The sequence below is a fragment of the Pteronotus mesoamericanus genome, unplaced genomic scaffold (assembly GCF_021234165.1).
Source record: "Pteronotus mesoamericanus isolate MK-2021 breed Mesoamerican mustached bat unplaced genomic scaffold, CSHL_Meso_final scaffold_54, whole genome shotgun sequence".
NCBI lineage: Eukaryota > Metazoa > Chordata > Mammalia > Chiroptera > Mormoopidae > Pteronotus > Pteronotus mesoamericanus.
In genome coordinates, this window is record NW_026555321.1 from 28,236,096 (window position 1) to 28,255,711 (window position 19,616).

General features: G+C 41.6%; 1 protein-coding gene across 2 annotated transcripts in view; it reads right to left on the reverse strand.

Annotated features, from left to right (window-relative positions):
- The window catches only part of XPC (XPC complex subunit, DNA damage recognition and repair factor), a 36,099-nt gene that overhangs the window by 8,912 nt on the left and 7,571 nt on the right, over positions 1–19,616 (reverse strand). For both annotated transcript variants that reach the window (XM_054595769.1, XM_054595768.1), the window contains exons 3-11: positions 18,889–19,007; positions 15,140–15,263; positions 14,019–14,103; positions 12,256–12,413; positions 11,662–11,782; positions 6,406–6,495; positions 4,706–5,581; positions 3,091–3,251; positions 215–296 (exon numbers count right to left, since the gene is read on the reverse strand). In XM_054595769.1, coding sequence (XP_054451744.1) covers positions 215–296; positions 3,091–3,251; positions 4,706–5,581; positions 6,406–6,495; positions 11,662–11,782; positions 12,256–12,413; positions 14,019–14,103; positions 15,140–15,263; positions 18,889–19,007 — 1,816 coding nt within the window. The remainder of the gene's footprint in view (positions 1–214; positions 297–3,090; positions 3,252–4,705; positions 5,582–6,405; positions 6,496–11,661; positions 11,783–12,255; positions 12,414–14,018; positions 14,104–15,139; positions 15,264–18,888; positions 19,008–19,616) is intronic.

Here is a 19,616-nt window from a genome sequence, read left to right on the forward strand (position 1 = left end):
CTCATTAAAGTCAGACATCATTTATATGCTTCTCTCCTCCTCTAATCCTTCTCAAACTAGAAAAGGCAGACCTGGATTCCTATCCTGGGCATGGATTTAGCAACACTTAGTCCCCACTCCTCTTCCCTGAGCTGTTCCACGCAGCCTTGGTCCTGGACCTCCCCACTGCCCTCAGGTGACCCCCTAGCCCCCACCCCCCGGGGCTCCTGGTTACCTTGTAGGGCACTTCTCCAAGCCTCACCACTCTTCCTTCTTTCAGCCATGTGTCCCTGGAGTGCAGGACATGCACGCAATCCCTACCAGAGCCAACAGGGGGAGACAAAGGACAAATTCAGTTCATACCCTGCCTGATGGGGCACAGTATAGAGAACACCAAGAAGGGTTCCTTCCACAAGGAAAAGCACAGCCTGGGATATTCTTCAGAGGCTCTGCCTCGTGGCCTGGAGCAGACTCTGCTCCTGAGGGAACTGGGGGAGCTCCCTCAGACAAACTTGGACTTCCTGTCTTTGTGGGTGTGAATCCACTTATAAATCCTGACCTACATGGAGTTACTGTACCTGTCTCAGGCTTCATGCCATAGACAGAAACCTCTCCTCCCACAGTGAGAGTCCCTCTACACCCTGTAGGGGGAGAGGTAAAAGCCACAGCAGTGCAGGCACAGATCCTTACCACTGAGCAAGTGCCTGCTCAGTTGTGGTCTGCTGCTAAATACCGTGGAGTGTCCACAGAAGGGGTGCTGAACCCAAAAGACTATATGGACATCAGTAAATTACCATGGAATTAAGGCTTGTGCTCATGGAATGGTCAAGTAACTCCCGGCACACTGTGATTATGAGGAAAGATTCTCCAGCTTCACTTTCCTCCCACAGCTAAGAGCTATATCCCAGCCTTGCAATTCTACTACCCAGCAAGTTTCACCTGCTTTCTTTAAAAGGGCATGCCCGTCTCTTCTTTAGTTGGTAGCCCTGAACTCTCTCTGCCCAGAGAGCAGGGCTCCATTGAGCAAAGGCACTACATTTCCTTCTAGTGTGGAAATCAGGCCCTTCATTTACCTGCCAGTCCGAGGCTGATGTTCAGCATAGCACAACAGCCCTGGGTGAACCACCTCTGTGCCCCCTCCTAGTGCAGTGACCCGGGACAAGTCGCCTTCCCTCCCTAAGCCCCAGAACCCTCCTCTACAATTAGGGATAAATGAGCTCTGTCCTTCTGCCTCACAAGGTTGCTGTGACGACCAGACAAAGTCTTTCCAGGTGCTGGAGCAGCACATCTCCGTCCACGGCGTCACTGTCAGAGCTGAGTGCTCCAGCCACACTCTCACTGCAGGCTGCACATCTGACCTCCCAAAGGAGTAATTACGCCCTGGTCTTCAGGGAGGAGTGGACATCCCCAAGGAGGGCAGCAGGGAAGTGGACACACCCCCCTCAGCGTAAATCTCCACTTTTAATCACTTCACACCCATTAGGATGGCTATTATCAGCAAAACAGAAAGCAAGTGTTGGTGAAAGATGTGGAGAAGTTGAAACCCTTGTGCTCTGCTGGTAGAACTGTAAAATGGTGTAGCTGCTGTCGACAGCAGTACATCAGTTCTGTAAAACGTTAAATGTAGAATTACCATATGATCCAGCAATTCCACTTCTGGGGCATATACCCCAAAGACCTGAAGGCAGGGTCTCAAAGAGATATTTATCGTTCTGTGTTCATAGCAGCATTATTCACAGTAGCCAGAAGAAAAGGCAGTACAAGGGCCCATCTGTGGATGCTAATCACGTAAGGACAACTACTGTGTGAGTCCCCTTACATGCGGTCTCTAGAGTAGTCAAATTCACAGAGACAGAAAGAAGGATGGTGGTTGCCTGGGAGTGGGGGGAAGGGATTTTGGAGAATTAGTGCTTAAATGAGCACAGAGTTCCAGTCTGAGAAGATGACGAAGCTGTGGAGATGGATGGCGGTGATGGCTGCACAACAATGACAATGTACCTAATGCCACTGAACTGTACACTTAAAAATAGTTAAATGGTCCATTTTGTTACATATTTTTTACTACATTAAAAAATGTTCACCTCTCATGCTTTCTCCTATGACTGACATGAGCCCTGTGAACCACCCTGGCATTCTCTTCCCACCAGACTTCCTGTCTGCCATCCACCTGAGGAAGCCTGTGCCTTGTTCCCTATCAAGGCGGCCTGGGCTCTGGAGGCTTTGACTGGGCAGCTGAGGCCCCTGACCAGGCATGATGTTTTCTGACACGGACCGGAGAGCTCCAACACAGACCCTGAACAGAGGGTCTAGGATGACTCCCTGCAGGGCTGACATACAGCAAGCAGTCCCCGGTCAGAGGACTCAAACCATCTACTCATGTGCATTTTCCTCTATTTCCTTTTTTTCTCTTTCTTTTCCCATTTCCTAAGAACATCTATTTTTTCATCTTGTATTTCAATGTTAAAAAAAAAATCACTTTTGTTTTCTTTCTACTGTTATTTCTTAAAAGTTCTGCTTCTACTTTTTTCTTTACCTTAAAAAGTTAATTTTTTTCAGTTGTAATTTTGTATATATTTTATATGCATTTTCTACTCTTATTTCCTTCATTCCTTCTTTGGTAATTTCTTTTTACTCTGGATAAAATATATACAACATAAAACCTGTCATAATTATTTTAAGTGCACAGTTCAGTGGCATTAAGTACATTCACTTTGTTGTGCAACCAACACCACCGCCCACCTCGAGCTCCTTCATCTTCCCAAACAGAAGCCCTACACACCTTAAAATATCCAGTAACTTCAGCTTTTATCAAATCTTTTCTTCTTTCCTTCTGTATGTTTTTAACTTATATTTGAGGGGTGTGTTTATACTGTCCCATTTAAACCTTATTTGTTCTACTTTTTATTTTTCCCCTATAACACTCCCCACCCCACTTACCTTTTAATCATTGTTGTTTTAATTTCCAAGCTTTAATCTCTTCTACACATTGCCCCACACTCTCAATAAAGCTCATCCCATCTGACAAATGAGATGAATGACATTACCAGCCCTTTGCCCCAGAGGGCTGATAATCTCCAGGCATCAGGACGCCCACCAAGCCACCCCACGCACCTGGAGTAGACAGCTTCCCCACGACAGTATCCAATGATCGCAGCTGTCTCGGGATAGATGGCCTCGTATTTCAGGAGGTGCCGCTTCAGGGCGTACAGAGGGTGGTTCTTATATGTGCCGATGACAGAAGGCAAAGGCTGGTCCAGGTGCTTTGCGTGAAACTGCAAAGGCCAGAGAGACAATGTTGAGCATGTGTTTTAGAGTAGGAAGTGAGGTTTGAGGTGGGAAATACTCAGAACAACTTGTTCAGATAACAGAAGGTGGAACAGAGGTTTTATAAACACCAAAAACTTAACACTGTCTTTGTAGCTCTGTTGTTAAGTAGGTTTTAGACAAATCAAAAGCCAAGAAGAATCAAGTAATTCTGTGGCTCATGGGAACTTTGCAAAGTCATCTAACCTATTCCTCAGCCTGCCCTAGCAGATGAGTTTCCATTCTATTAAGGAGCTTCATGGAAGAAAAACAGTTTTCTTTAGGAAAGAAGTCTTATCACAAAGTGACATCACTATTTTGCAAGGTGGGTTTCCTTGATGGCTCTTACAGGAAACCAAAATGAGTTGTTCACACCCTGTGACTTTTTTTAGTCCACTATAATACATATTCTCTTAGCACTTGTTTGAGGAATCTGATTTTTCAGTGGACAATTCTACTGCTGTAATTCACATCCTATCCACCAAGGTCTCCTAAACTGCCCCTTAACAGCTCTTGAAAATCCTTCAATATATTAGTGAGGACTTGCAATGCAGAATAGCCAGGAGTATGATAGACGCTCCACATGGTTAGCTTCTAGTACGAAGACTTTATTTAATTAGGTTAGTCATGATACCATCTGCACAATTCCCATTTACTGTGCCATTTTTCAGTAACATGAACCAGGAACAACCCCAGAGGAAACTCTGATTGTAGGATGAACTGTACTGCTACAGGAAACGCTGCACAGACCCATGCTTCACCCATCCTGAGGAACTGGGAATGACTCTTTGGCAAATCTGGGCAAACTCCCATGTGGAAATGCTGAGGTCCACCAGCACCGCAACCACTATGTACAAGCAGCTCAGGCCCTCCTCCTAAAACCAAGTGGCACGCATTGTTCTGTTGTAGTTTAGAAGCCAGCTTCCCAGTGGGCCTTCTCAAGAGACTGAAGGTTATCTCCTTATCCTGAGTCCCTTCCTTCCCATGAGACGAGTATTCTATATCCGTGGAGGGTTGTTTGTCTATGTGCTTGCGTAAGCGTGTACCACCAGAAAGGCGGAGGGGGGAGGGGAATAATCATATTAATGAGTTTTTTCTTCTTTCACTCAGTATGACTTATGTGACTTGCATAAATTATTTTAAATCTCTAAATTTATAACTAGGCAATAACTAGAAGTAAACAATCTTTCAAAAACCAGATAGACCTGGGTTCAAATACCAAGTCTGTTAATCTCTTTGGATCCTAAATTCTTAACTGGTAAAATTAAGGCAATAATAATCTCAGCTTTATAGTGTTATAACAATGAATGAGATAAACAGTAAGAGCACCAAACACAGACTGCGCATACATAAAATACTCAAATATGGAAGTAACTTCAATAACTCCAGTGGGTCTTTGAGCCCGTTGCAGCCAAGGCCTTACCTCCAAGTCTTCTTTCTTTTCCCTTTCCACCAGTGGGCTCTGGTAGGGTCTCAAGGTTTCAGCCCACCACTTGGCATCAACGCGGCACTTGCGGGTTGCTGTCATCCAGGCTGGGTCATACCTCTGGGTGACATCCCGAACCCAGCCATCATTGTCAATGCCCACAACGTAGGTCATGGGCTTGGTGGCGTATCTGTAACATGTCAGAGCCTGGCCCACCACACCATGCACGCAGTCCACACACACCCATTTTTCCTCCTGCTCACAGAACACCTCTAGCCACTGGTCCACACCTGCCACTTTTCCTTTTTCTGTCCCCTCACCATCGCTGGACATTTTCTTGCTTCTCTTACTCTTAGTGCTCGAAGAGCTTGTGGATGCTGCTGGAAAGCCAGGGTGCTTAGGGTGGCTTCCATGTTGGGTCTTGGATTTACTTCTGGACCCTGCCTTTGTCCCTTGAGAGGCTGGAGCCCTCCTCTGCCTTGAAGGACCAGGCTCAGAATCCTCATCAGATGGATGGTGAGCTTCCCCACTGGAGAGCTCAAAGTCGGAGGCGCTGCCGGCCTTGTCACTCCCACTCTCCTCTTTATAAGACACCCTGGAGGCCGTCCGCAGCTTCCGGACATGAACGTGTCTCTGGGTCTCCTCTTCCTGCTCTTCCACTGTGTCCTCTTCTTCCCCACAGGAGGAGGACTCTCTCCGTTTCTTCCCGATGGCTGCTGCCTTGCCCCTCTTCCTTTTGGCACTTGGACTGCTAGTGTTCTTTTTTCTGGATCCTCTGCTGGTTTCTGGTTTGGTCTGGTTTTCTGAAACTTGGCTGGAAGTTTCTGAGGAGCCTCCAGGACCCTCTGTGGATCTCTCTTTAGGTTTCTTTCCCTTTAACAGAATAGAAATTTGTTTTTTTCTTTTCTGCTAATTACAGGATAGAGAACCTGTAATCTAACAGGGCTAAGTCACTGGCAAGAAAACCAGTGTACACAAGATGCCCCCTCTTCGACAGTGATCGACTGGCCCTTTTGGGTCACAGGAAAATATTTACTAAAATATACAGCACCTTAGATAAGGTCACAATAAAATTTTCGCTACTCTCAAGCGTGGCACAGGGAAAAGAGCACAGGATGTGGAGACAGACAAACCTGGATTTAAAGCTGTTTCTCGTGTTATGTGAGTTAGGTAAACTATGTAACCTCTGAGCCTCAATTTCCTCAGCAATGATAATATTCACCTTGCACATAATGCATTTTGCAAACAAATACTGATGGACTTTAATAAAGTTATGGCATTAATACAGAAATTATTAAAATCAATTTCTGGACCATCAAGTTTCAGACAATGCCAAAACCCCAGTGTTCAGCCTCCTTCTTAGATGACTACAGAATTCAGAGTCCTTCACCCACCATCAGCCACACTGCTGATGAGGACAGGTGCCATTCTACGGTTTCATAGAACAGAAACTATAGCACCAAGGAGCCAAGACCTCTCGCAGGCCCTTTTGTACACGCAAAAATCAGGTTGCTAGAGAATCCACTCATGTTTCCAATCTTGACAACTCAGTGTATGTGCATGGGCTCAAAGGAACCCATGCTCCATTTTATTCCAACCCTTAAAAATAGTCTAATGACCAATTTTTTAAAAATCTGGTAACTTCTCACTTCTTCCTGACCAACTACCCTCTTCTCTGGAAGCCCCAAGAACCTTACCTTGGCTGCTGATAACTTCAGAGGAACTGGCTGGAGAGACAATACCAGGCGGGTTGGGAGCTGTAGGGCCCGGAGAATCAGTAAAAATATCTATAATGAAAAAGGATAACACATTTATCTCAAGAAAAGAATTAAGAGTTTAATTAAATGGTGCTTATTTGTAACAGGGAAAAGTTAAAAACAGCCAAGCTGTCTAATAATAGGAGTCTGGAACTCTCGACACTATTAAATATGATGCAGCAGAGATCTACCTTTGTAGAAAAGTGGGAAAATGTTCCCCATATATTAGAGAAATACAGAAGTTGTTTTTTTTTTTTACTGTGTAATGTTACTGTTTATGAGACAAAACTGTACATAAATATAAGGATATATCTATATTTGGAAAAGGACCCATATATTGGGTTATGGCTGTTTACATGTGGTGTTTTTTAGCTTACCTTTCTGTATTCAATGTGTGTTATGTTCGTGACTAAAAATAATAAAATATCAGTTTGACCAAAAACAAAACAAAACAAAACACCATTATCATCAGATGACCAAAGTCCATTCCCTACATTCCATTTTCCCCACAATGAATCTTTCAACAAGAGGCTGCATTTTTAAACTTGTAAGTTAACTTGTAAGGACGGGAGTCTCCTCCAGGGAATTAATCTTCAACACAGCAACAGTGACAAAGCACCTGAACAAGATCTTCCTACAGAGATCTCAGCCTCCCCAACATTTCTCCTGAATTACTCTAATAACCTACTGAGAAAGCCAGAGGTGAAAAGGAGAAACAGGACAGTAGGTTTTCTGTGAAAAGCCACATTATATTGGAAAAAAAAAAATCACGTGGCTGGCATGGCTCAGTGGGTTGGGTGTTGTCCTACAAAGCAAAAGGTTGCTGGTTTGATTTCCGGTCAGGGCACATGCCTGGGTTGCTGGCCAGGTCGCCAGCTTGGGCATGTAGGAGGCAAATGATTGATGTTTCTCTCTCTCTTTCTCCTTCCCTTCCCTTCCCTCTAAAATAAATAAAATCTTAAAAAAAAAAGGAAAAAAATTACTTTTGCTTTACTTCTTCTGGAGGTAAGAACTGGGGAAACATCAAAGAAACCCAAACTGAGAGACAAGCTGCAACACTCCTAAGCAGTACTCTTCCAAAATATCAATGTTTAATGAAAGACAAGGGAGGGCTGAGACACTGTGACAGGCTGGAAGACACTAAGGAGACGTGATTACTGAATGCAACACGATATCCTCGGTTAGATCTTGGAACAGAAAGAGGGCATTAGTGAAAAACCTTGAAAAATCCAAATCATAGCTACAGTTCAGCTGACAACATATTATTAATTAGTTGGTATAATTATTATTGTACCAATATTAATTTCCCAGTTTCTTTGTGTACGGCATGGCATAGAAGTACATACATGAAAGTCTGGATAACTGAGTACCCACCTAGTATTTAGTTGCGTATTCACTGAAGCATTCAACTAGCTGTGTGACTTCTCTAAGCCTATATATAGATTTCTTCATCTGTAACAATGCCTGCCTTGTCTTCCTCACAGGACTATAAATAAGTTCATGTATGTGACACTACTCTGGATGCAATCCAGTCAGTGCTACACAAACATACATGGTCATCGCCTTTAACAAGTAATCTGTCAATGTACGTTGCCAAAGGAAAAAAAAAATTAAGTTATAAAGCCATATGATTCCTATATGGAGACTTAGATAAACAGATGATATGGACAAATCCTAAAGACACAGAATTACAAAAACTGACTCAAGAAAAAACAGAAAATATGACTAGTCCTTTAACAAGAAGTCTGGACAGAAATAAAAAACCTCCTCACTAAAAAAAGTCTAGGACCAGGTGAAGTCTACCAAATATTTAAAGAAGAATTAATAATCCTTCTCAAACTCCTCCCAAAAATTGAAGAGGAAAAACTTCCTAACTCATTCTATGAGGCCAGCATTACCCTGATATGAAAGCCAGATATCGCAAGAAAACTACAGACCAATGTCCCTTATGAATATAGATGCTAAAGTCCTCAATAAAATATAAGCAAACCAAATCTAGTAACACATAAAAAATTATGCACTGTAAAAAAGTAGGATTTATTCTCAGGAATGCAAGGGTGGTTTAACATAAGAAAACCAATCAACACAATGCACTATATTAATCGAATAAAGAAAAAAAACAAACAACACAGTCAATCCACCACACAATCATCTCATACGACACAGAAAGAGCACTTGACAGAATCCAACACACCTGCACAATAAAAACACTCAGAAAAGTAGAAATAGAAGGAAACTTTAACACAAAGAAGAAAATTTATAAAAACCCAGAGCTAGTAAGATATTCAACAGTATAGAGTGGAAGTTTTCTCTTTCCCGAAGACTAGGAACAAGACAAGGAAGGCTGCTATTCAAAACTTGTATTGGAAGTTGTAGCCAGAGAAATTGAGCAAGAAAAAGAAACAAAAGGTATCCAAGCTGGAAAAGAAGTAAAATTATTTCTATTTATAGATAGTAAAATCTTATATATAGAAAATATGAAAGAATGTACAAGAAAGCGATTGGAGCTAATAAATAAATTTAGCAAAGTTGTAACGTATAAGATCCACACAAAAAATCAGCTGGGTTCCTACTCACCTGCAATGAACAATCTAAAAAGGAAATTAAGAAAACAGTATTATTTATAATAGCATAAAAAAAAATCTAGGAAAAAATTTAACCGAGGAGGTGATAGACATGTATACTGAAAACCACAAAATACAGCTTAAAGAAATTAGACACAAAATAAAATGAAAGATATCCATGTTAATGAATTGGAAGATGTAATACTGTCTTCATGGCAATGCTACCCAAATCAATCTACAGATTCAATGTAATCCCTATTGAAACCTCAATGGCCTTTTTTTAAAAATAGAAATGAAAAAGCAGATCATCAAATTCATGTGAAACTCCAAGGGGCCCTGAATAGCTAAAACAACATGGAAAATGAAAAACAAAGTTTCATTCACATGTCTTGATTTCAAAACCTACTGCAAAGCTATAGCAATCAAAACAGTGTGGTACTGGCATAAGGATAGACATGTAAACCAATGGAATAAAATCAAGATTCCAGAAGTTAACCCATACATCTATGGCGAATGGATTTCTGACAAGGATGCCAAGACCATTCAATATCCACTGAAAAACTTGTCTCTTCAAAAAATAGTACAAATAATTCAACAAATAGTTGAAAGAGTAGTCCTTCAACATTAGTGCTGGAACAACTGGATACCCACAAGCAAAAAGAATAAAGCTAAACATCTACCTCACATCACACGCAAACATTAACTTAAAATGGATACAAGACCTACATCTAAGAGCTGAAACTGCAAAACTCTTAGAAGGAAATACAGAAGGAAATATTTATGACCCTGGATTTGACAAGTCTTAGATATGACACAAAAAGTATAAGTAACAAAAAAAAAAATTGACTTTGTCAAAATTAAAACTTTTCTTCATCAAAGGACTTTATCAATAAAGTGAAAAGACAACCTACAGAATGAGAGAAAATATCTGCAAAGCATGTATCTGATTGGTGTCTAGTATCCAAAATATATAAAGAACTCTTACAATTCTACAACAAAAAGACAAAGAACCCAATTAAAATATGGGTCTAAGACTTGAGTAGGCATTTCTCCAAAGAAGATATACAAATGACCAATATACACATGAAAATATGCTATCAATTTGTTATCAGGGAAATGCAAATCAAAACCACAATGAGATACTTCATACTGATTAGGATGACTGTAATAAAAACATGGAAAATAACGTGGGACCCTTGGATATTGCTGGTGGAATGTGTCAGTGCAGTGGAAATCTGTGGTAGTAAAGTTTAACCTACAATTACCATATGACCCAGCAACTCCATTCCTAGGTATATACCTGAAAGAACTAAAAACAAGTACCCAAATAAATATATGTATACATGTATATAGCAGTACTCTTCACAATAGCCAAAGTGGAAAAAACCTAAATGTCCATCAGTTGATGAATGGTTAAATGAAATGTGTTTTTTCCATACAAAGGAATTTTATTCAGCAATATAAGGAATGAAGTACTGATACAGTCTGCAAACATAGATGAACCTTGAACACATGCTAAGTGATAAAAGCCAGACACGAAACATCACATGTATAATTTCTTTTATATGAAATATCCAAAATATGTAACTCATTAGACAGAATGCACATTGGTGGTTGCCAGGTGCCTGAGGGGGTGGGAAGAGGTAGAATAAAGAGTAACTATGTAATGGGTATAGGATTACCTTTTGAGACAGCAAAAAATGTTTTGAAAATACAAAACTCTAAATGCACTAAATGTCACTGAATTGTTTACTTAAAAAAAAAAACTAAGTTTTTTGCTTAAGGAAAACCCCACAAATGAAAACAAATATATATGTACACAAATGCACGGGAGCAAATCATGGAGAACAGTATTCAAGTATTAATGTTTTCTTCTGGATGGTGGTATTACAGCATAATTACTGGCCGCGGCAGGTATCTTAGACTTTATCAAGCGAAATCAGAAGAGATGTAAAGATGCCAGTCATTTAGCCTCTAAAGATACAAAAAGTATGGGCTTTTTCCCTAAACAAACAGGGAATCCGGGGCTCAAGCACAAGTGGACGTACTCACAGGAATCTTCCAGGGATAAAGCCATATATCTACCTCTATGTCTGTTTAAGTCAGAGCCTTACCTAAGGGTATTCTCAAGCATTTGAAAAAGCCTATCTACGCATTAAGAGCTCTTCACCAGGACCTTTCGGTAGATATAACTCTCCTCACTGCAAGGCTGCCTGCCAATGCCATCACCCACACTGGAAGGTATAGAAACACTTTCTCAAGGATTTAAGCAGCCAATGTGAAACATGTCCTTGGAAATTCTAAACACAATTTCTGAATAGTTAACGGAAATAATTCTAGGGCCCCTGACCAAGAATCCAGTGCTTTAATATACCAAGACACCAAGTAACAGAAAAGGAAGAGTGTAGGCCTTTAACTCACACATGGGTCCAACACTAATTCCAATGCTTGCCAAGTGAATGAGCCTAAGAAAGTTCCTTAGCCTCTTTGAGCTTCAGTACCTATTCTTTATTCTATGAGGTCTGATGAAGGAAATACATGTAAACCACCTGAACAACATCTGGCACATGAGTGCCATTGTCATTTGCTAACAGTTCTAATAACAATAGCGGTGCCAGGAAGAAACACTCACGTGGACCAATTCTTCATCATCTCGTGCAGAGTAAATTGCAAATCTTCTTTCCAACGTAGTCCGTAGGTTGTCTTGCTCACTGATTGAAAGCTCTGAATTAACTGTAAATGTTCCAATGAACCTGGAGAGAAGCCGAGTATTCCTTCATGTGAGAGGTCAGAGCAAAGAGGAACTCTGTTTCTTTACAGCCAAGAAAATCAGACGGGGGAGTCTAGAAAGGGAATTGTGAGCCCCCCGCCTTTATTCTGCTCTCCCCACCCTGTTTGGCTACCTCCTACTCACCACTGAAGACCCGATTTAGATTTCGCCTTCCCAGACCCCGCAGCCAAGATGAGTGCCCCGGCTCCGTGTGCCCACAGTCCCCAGCACACCTCTTCCAGAGCATTACTCTAATTATCTGGGGTATATCTGTCACTCTGGCCAACCTGGGAGCTCTTCCAGCACAGAGACCATACCTGACATTTCTCTATGCTCAATGCCACATCCACTGCCTGGCGTACAGGATCACCTCAGGGGTGTCTGTGGAAGTGGCCACCGCCCTGAGAGACACAAATCCTACATTAAGGCTGTGCTGCTCAGGCCAGAGGGCCATACCATTTCACCAGGTTTGACAGGTAGCAGATGTCCACGTCTTGAGCAGGCACCCTGGTGAAGTGAATTGGGATGATGGACAGGCTGATAGCCTGCAGATCGGGCTGGTTGCAGATGCTATTTCGATAGAAGCCATTTGCCAGTAGGCACAGAAGGTGAACCTGGGAAGAAAGAGAAAAAGGAAGACATGGAAGGAAGGCTAAAAACCAGAGGGATTTTTGCTTCCAAATTAAAAGACATTTTGTGGGCAGGAAATATTTGTCATTTCTACATACAAAAAAGTAAAAATACTAACATTAGCCATTCCCCAAGATTTTTGTCTCATCCCCTCTTCTTCTATCTAGATACTCATTCCCTCAAAGGATCACGAATCTCAAAGCTCAAAATTCAAATTTCCTTTCTTCTAAGAGGCCTTGTCTTTTAGAGATACATATCGAAGGAACTATGGATGAAATGCTGCAAGGTCTGGGGTTTGCTTAGGAGTGTCAGGAGAAAAAGTGAATCAGGGGAAAGAACAGTAAGATTGTTCACACGCTAGTAGCAGTCACCACTAGGAAGGTGCACAGGGCCCACTGCATTGCTGCCCATGCCCCGTGTGCTTGAAACCAACCTGCTCTGCTTCGGACCCCACCCTGTCTCACATCTGACCACCTTCCTCAACCTACTGAAATTATCGTGTGACTCTTTTCCCTTCTCTCACACATAGGTTTGCATCATTTTCACCTCAAAATTGGTCTTCCTTCCTTCCCACTCATAGCCTCCCTATTTCAACCAATGACATTGCCCTTCTCTCCTCACTTCGGTTTCAAATCTTGGTCTCTTTCTTTCTTCTCCAACATCAAGAGGTAAAGAATCACAGCTCTCGCATTTACCCCCCAAGGCTGCAGCGAGGTAGGCAGCACTCCAGCTCCTGCCTCAGCCCCTCACTGTCCTTGCTAGGTGTGCATCTCACCTCTCGGTTTCTGTGGCTGCTGTGGAGTGCCTCTTCCATCTATTCTATCACTACTCTCTCTGGCCGCCCACTGCCAATCAGAAGAAAAATCAAAGTCCTCCCTTGCCTCACTCCCGTCAGGCCTCCAACATACATATCCTCCAAGATGTGCGCAAACTGGTTGTCCCACCATGCCCTCTGTAACTTGGCGAGAGCAATCTCCCCAGACCCTGTCCTCTCCCATCTCAGCATGCTGTTTTTCCTCCTAAATAAAGCCTTCCTCAGCTACTCACACCCACACTGATCTCTTTCTTTCTTCCAAGTCTTGAGTTTCTCTGCTTTGAGGTCTTTCCTGTTCCATCTTGTGAGATCAGAAACTCCTTAATAGAAGGAAATAATCTTTATACAAGTCTCTCTCTCCCCACAATGCCAAGAACCTTGCTAGGTCCATAAATCATGTTCAATAACTACCAGATGAAGTCAAGAGTCAGTGACTTCAGCTGAGATCAGAATTAATGTTATTAAATAGTTGAAAAAAGAGATGGATGGTGTCTGTTAGCCCATGCTCCATGCCAGGCATTGTGCTACGTACTTTACATGTGACATTTGCTTAATCCTCACAACCACCCTCTGAGGAAGACATTATAACTATCTCCTCCTTCAAAGATGAGGAAACTAAGCCTCAGAGAGAAGAAACTTGCCAAGGTCCCATAATGAGTAGGAGAGTGAGAAATAGGACCTAGGTTTCACTGACTGAGAGCCCAAGTTCTTTCCGCGATAGCACCCTGCCCTGATGAAGAGCAATGCTGTCCTTTCCCTTCATGCCCGCCCTTACCTTGTGTGTGTTCTCGTGGACCTCTTTACTGAAACGTTTCATCAGCCTCCGAAGACATGTCTCAAACTCCATTTGTATTTTTTCACTGCAGTGCACATTGAAAAATCCGAGAATGAACTGGGAAATTGAAACCTGACTCATTCCCCCGGTTAATTCCCTTTATTTAGGATGGCACATGAATCGCTCTCCTTGTTTTCCTGCACAAGGCCATGCTACTCGAGTAAATTTTTACAAGCTACCTATTTTCTGCATACTTTTCTGCTGCTCACCTACAAATCTAAGCTCAAGACATTCTCTGCCCAGGCTGCCCTCCTCTCAACCTGCCCCAAATCATACCTCATGAACATGAGTTAAAACTCACCCACTCCGAGAAGACTTCTCTGCCTGCCTGACCTCCCAACTACCCATTCCCTCCTTAGCAACAACCACCTCTATGTTCAGTTCATGTACACTCATTTGTATTATGCTGTTCTGATGTGAAATCTCTTTCATGCCTGTGTCCCATGCATCTTTATATTCGATGCTTCTTGAATGACTTCTGTTACCTTCCCTCTGCACGGCTAATAATGTGCCCAGCATACAGTGGAACCCATTAACCAATAAACTACCAGGTATTGCGCCACATATTCCCAAGCAACCAGAAGCTACAGAGGCCCTGGGGATGTTGGGATGCAATGGAGGCTCCCGCAGTGGGGCACTGCTTCAAGTCCTACAGAGTGACGTGGTGAGAAAAGCCTGACTTCTCGAGTCAACCTGACAGGGATTTGGATCGTGGCTCATCCACTAACTGGCGGAGTGACTCCTGAAATTGTATTTAACCTCTCTGAGCCTCTGGCTCCTCCTTCACATAATGTTCTAAAGATTAAGTAAGATGACGGACAATCTTAGCACACAGAGGTGGTTCAATACAGAGGGGTTTCCCCTCCCCATCTCCTGCCCCAGCCAGGACATGAAGGTTTCTCATTCGGGCCCTAAAGGTAAGCCCAGGGTTCTCCCCCGCAAGATTCCCGACCACTTTGATACTCAGCTCTGGCCTCCTATGCGTTTCTCAGAAGTTTTCATTAGGTAACAGCTGTTGCCAATTATATGACAGGACTCTAGAAGCAAGTGCTTAATCTTACCTTCTTTCTCTTGCTTTCGCCTGCTCCGGTGTTTCAATCTCTATCTCCACTGGTTTCACAGGCAGAACAGATTGAGACAAGGCTGCATTGTCTCCCGTAACACCTGGCACAGGCTCACTAAGTTCTATCAACAGTAATTAAAAAAATCAATAACAATAATTATAATAGCTGTTGTAATAAACAAAATCGAGGTTCTGCTGGGAAGGAGGAAGTGAGGGACAGGTGCAAGGTGGACAACTCGAAGAAATAAATACTCCTTCCATGCTGAGTACCTAAACAAACAAACAAACAAAACAACAAAAGAACCCTGCCAGGCACTGTGCTAAGTGCTTTACATTTATTTGTCTCATTTAACCCACAGAGAAGTAGTCCTGAGAGTAGAAGAGGAGGAAACTAAGACATAAAGATACTGAGTTGAGTTAGATACAGACCCCTGATATCAAGGGGCTGACACTTGTGTATGTTTTAGTAGATATTCTTTTCATTAAAAAAAAAAAAGCCAAATGAGAACAATCTCTATTTTTTAATTAGTATATAACAGTACAATTTGTTTTGTATGAGGTGGTGATTTAGGTGTCTTTGTGTCTTTCCGACTTAGTTGTAAGTTTGTAATGACATGGAATGCATCTTTTTCATCTCTTTATCCACTACACCGCTTATCAGCACTAGCTGAAATAAACTGAATTTGTTGAAATGGATCTGTGCACTTCAGTAGCAAATGGCTCTTATAAAGAAGCTTTGGGCTTAGAAGCAGTAGCACCTGTTTCACAGTGAACACTCCTAATGACAAAATTTTGGTTTCCATATATCAGTTCTCACTAAAATGAACCAAGGCTTCTTGGAGGAAAATGGTTGATTCTAAGTCTGGAGCAAGGAAAGTATAAAGTGAGCCTAGAACATCTTGTTTTGCCAGAAAACATACATGTTCTCAAAAACTAGTGAGGCTATGTCAAAAAGACACGGTAGGGTAGCTAGTTTAAAGGGGCTTCCACTACCCAAATCTGAGACAACCTGAAGCTCAAAAAGATGGTAGCTGGTAGTATATGTCATTTGTAAAAAGCAAAACAAAACAACTTTAGGTCCATAGTGATACTTAGAATAAATGACTAAATAAACTTACAATTCCTGAAAGGAAGGTAAGATTAGGCTCGTGCTAAAAAGTAAATATAATTCCTTTACAAATCACTCAGGTAATAAATGTATATAAAATAACAGAATCCAATTGTTACCATTTTGCAATCCTCAATATAATAATTTTTGATCCAGTCATGATCATTAATGCATGCTAAAACCGCTGAGTAAAAATTATTTGGGAACAAGAGATTGACTGAGACTCAGAGCATTACCCCAGAAATAGTTATTAGAAAGGGATAATGGCTCAGTATCACTAGTCATCAGAGAGATGCAAATTAAAACCACAGTGAGATATTACCTCACACCTCTCAGAATGGCTATTGTTAACAAATCAACAAACAACAAGTGCTGGCGAGGATGTGGAGAAAAGGGAACCCTAGTGCACTGTTGGTGAGAATGCAGACTGGTGCAGCCACTGTGGAAAACAGTATGGACTTTCCTCAAAAAATTAAAAATGGAACTGCTTTTTGACCCAGCAATTCCTTTGCTGGGAATATACCTTAAGAATCCTGAAACACCAATTCAAAAGAACCTATGAACCCCTACGTTCATAGCAGCGCTATTTACCATAGCCAAGTGCTGGAAACAGCTTAAGTGCCCATCAGTAGATAAATGGATTAAAAACTGTGGTACATTTACACAATGGAATACTATATAGCAGAAAGAAATAAGAAAGAATTCCTACCTTTTGCGACAGCATAGATGGAACTGGAGAGTATTATGCTAAGTGAAATAAGCCAGGCAGTGAAAGATAAATACCCTATAATCTCACTTATAAGAGGAATCTAATAAGCAAAATAAACTAAAGAGCAAAACAGAATCAGAGATATGGAAACATGGAACAGACTGACAGCTGCCAGAGGGGAGGAGAGAAGGGAGGAATAGTGGAAAGAGGGGGAAGGGATTAGTTGAAGAACATGTGTGAATGAAACATTGTTATGGACAGCGACATAGAAGAACAGACAGAATCATAGATACAGAGAGCATTTTGATGGTTGCCAGACGGGAGGGAGGATGTGGGAATATGGGTGACGAGGTGAGGGGATTAAGAAGTACAAATAGGTAGTTACAGAATAGCCATGGGGATGTAAAGTACAGTATAGAAAATGGAACAGTCAAAGAACATATATGCATGACGCATGGACATGAACGAGCTGTGGGGATGGCCTGAGGGAGTGGGGGTGTTCTATGTGCAGGGGAGCAACTGGGGAAAAATTGGGACAACTGTAAAAACATAATCAATAAAATATAATTTTAAAAAGTGTAATCTAAATTCAATCAAGTTTTGAACTTAATTTACAATTTGTAAGAAATACATGGGATACTGAAACAAGTGTAACAACATCACTGGATGTCTGATTATTTATCAGACCAAGCTGGATCCTGAGATATTCTACAAAACAAGAGGCCAGAACTCCAGAAAAAAGGCAGAGCTATGAAAAAACAAAACTAAAGGTGGGTGGGGGGTGCTGTTCTAGAATAAAGGGGACTAAAGAGATAATCAATTCAAGGCTTACACCTTGAATAAATCCTAGATTAGAAAAAAAGGGCAAGAAATAGCTATAAAGAATATTGGTATAACAATTGGGAATTTATTTTTCATTTACTTAGGTGCAATAATGGTATTATAATGTAGGCAAATGTCTTCTTTTTTAAAAAAGATTTTATTTATTTATTTTTAGACAGAGGGGAAAGGAGGAAGAAAGGGAGAGAAACCTCAACGTGTGGTTGCCTGTTGTGTGCCCCTCACTGGGGACCTGGCTGGCAACCCAGGCACGTGCCCTGACTGGGAATCAAACTAGCAGCCTTTCTGTTTGCAGGCCAGTGCTCAATCTGCTGAGCCACACCAGCCAGGGCAAATGTTTTATTCTTAGGAAATGCATGGTGCAGTATTTATTTAGAAGTGAAGTGTCAGAATGTCTGATGATTTACTTTCAAATGCTTCCACAATGCATACTTACTGAAAGACATATTCAATATGGCAAACCATTCAAGTTAGTGAATCTAGATGGAGAGTACATGTAGTATTTTTTCAACTTGTAGATTTGAGTATTTTCAAAATAGACATTTGGGGAAAAGTCATGCTAGGCAACTGGATTCAAGGATAACAGTAGCTATTTATGTAAGCATATGATGTACGAGGCTCATTACATTTGCAACGCCCTCCCCCGCCCCGCCCCCAACAACCCCAGAGCCTAGCCTGCTCATAGTAAGCATTCGGTGCTTACCGAATGTTAACAATGAAGAAACCCATCTCAGACAGATGGAGTTACTTGCTCACACAGCTACATAAGTGGCACAGCTGGACTCTGACCCCAGGTCTAACTCTTTCCAAGTCTGTGCTCTTTCTTTCAAAGCCTCTGCTCTTTCTGGAGTGATACTGACTCTCTATTTCGTAATATACTCCATTAACATCCAGCAAAGGAAGAGAATATACAGCTTGTTCTAGTAACCTGGTGTTGAATTTTTCCTTCTTTGAAAAGCAAGTCCCTACTGCAATCTTATCTTTGGTCTTATCAGTCTGAAAAGAAAACAATAGGATTGCAGTCAGTGACGTGACTCCAAACAGAATTAAACAGAAAAATAGGTTCTGAAAGCAAAGAAAGACGCTTTACCTTCTACCTCTTCCCAATCATCTTCACTTTCCTCCTCATCATCTCCTTCATGGCTGTCTTTGTCCATGGCAGCCTCTCTCTTTGGTTGGTGCACCTTCTTGCAGGCACTTGTAAAGTCCCTGTGCAAAGACCACAGGAAGGAAGATGAAGAAGATGCAAACATCCTAGTATTACACTTAAGTTAAATGGGATTTTAAGGACTCCTTTTATTTATGGAACATCTGTTGCAATTATTTAAAGATCATTTGTGAGCTCTGAGCCTCCTCTGCACCACCAGCATGGTTCTCAAGTTCTCACCAAGATGTGCTCTGATTAGTCTAAGATTAGATGTGCTACTGAAACAGAAAGAATACTATAAACTTACAGCCTAGGGATGTGTGAAGGAAAATATAGCTATGTCTGGAGAAATGGGACAGGAAAAGCTACAAGAAATCACAGTAATAATGTGAATTCTAAAAGTAAAAGCTGTGATATGTGTGTATATACAGTTGGACGCCAGAAAGAAGAGGGAATTTGCACTTGCTGATCCTACTACAGGCCAACTCGGAAGATTCCCCCCTGCTCACCCCAGGAAATATGATATAAGGAGACTGAAGGAGAACTGTAACTTCAAGATAAGCGGGGATGTGACTATATGTAGGTATGTCATAAATAACAACATAAACCTGGACATCTAGTTAGTTAAGTTGATAGCTACTTAGATAAGAGGCTAGCAAGACATCAGTTCA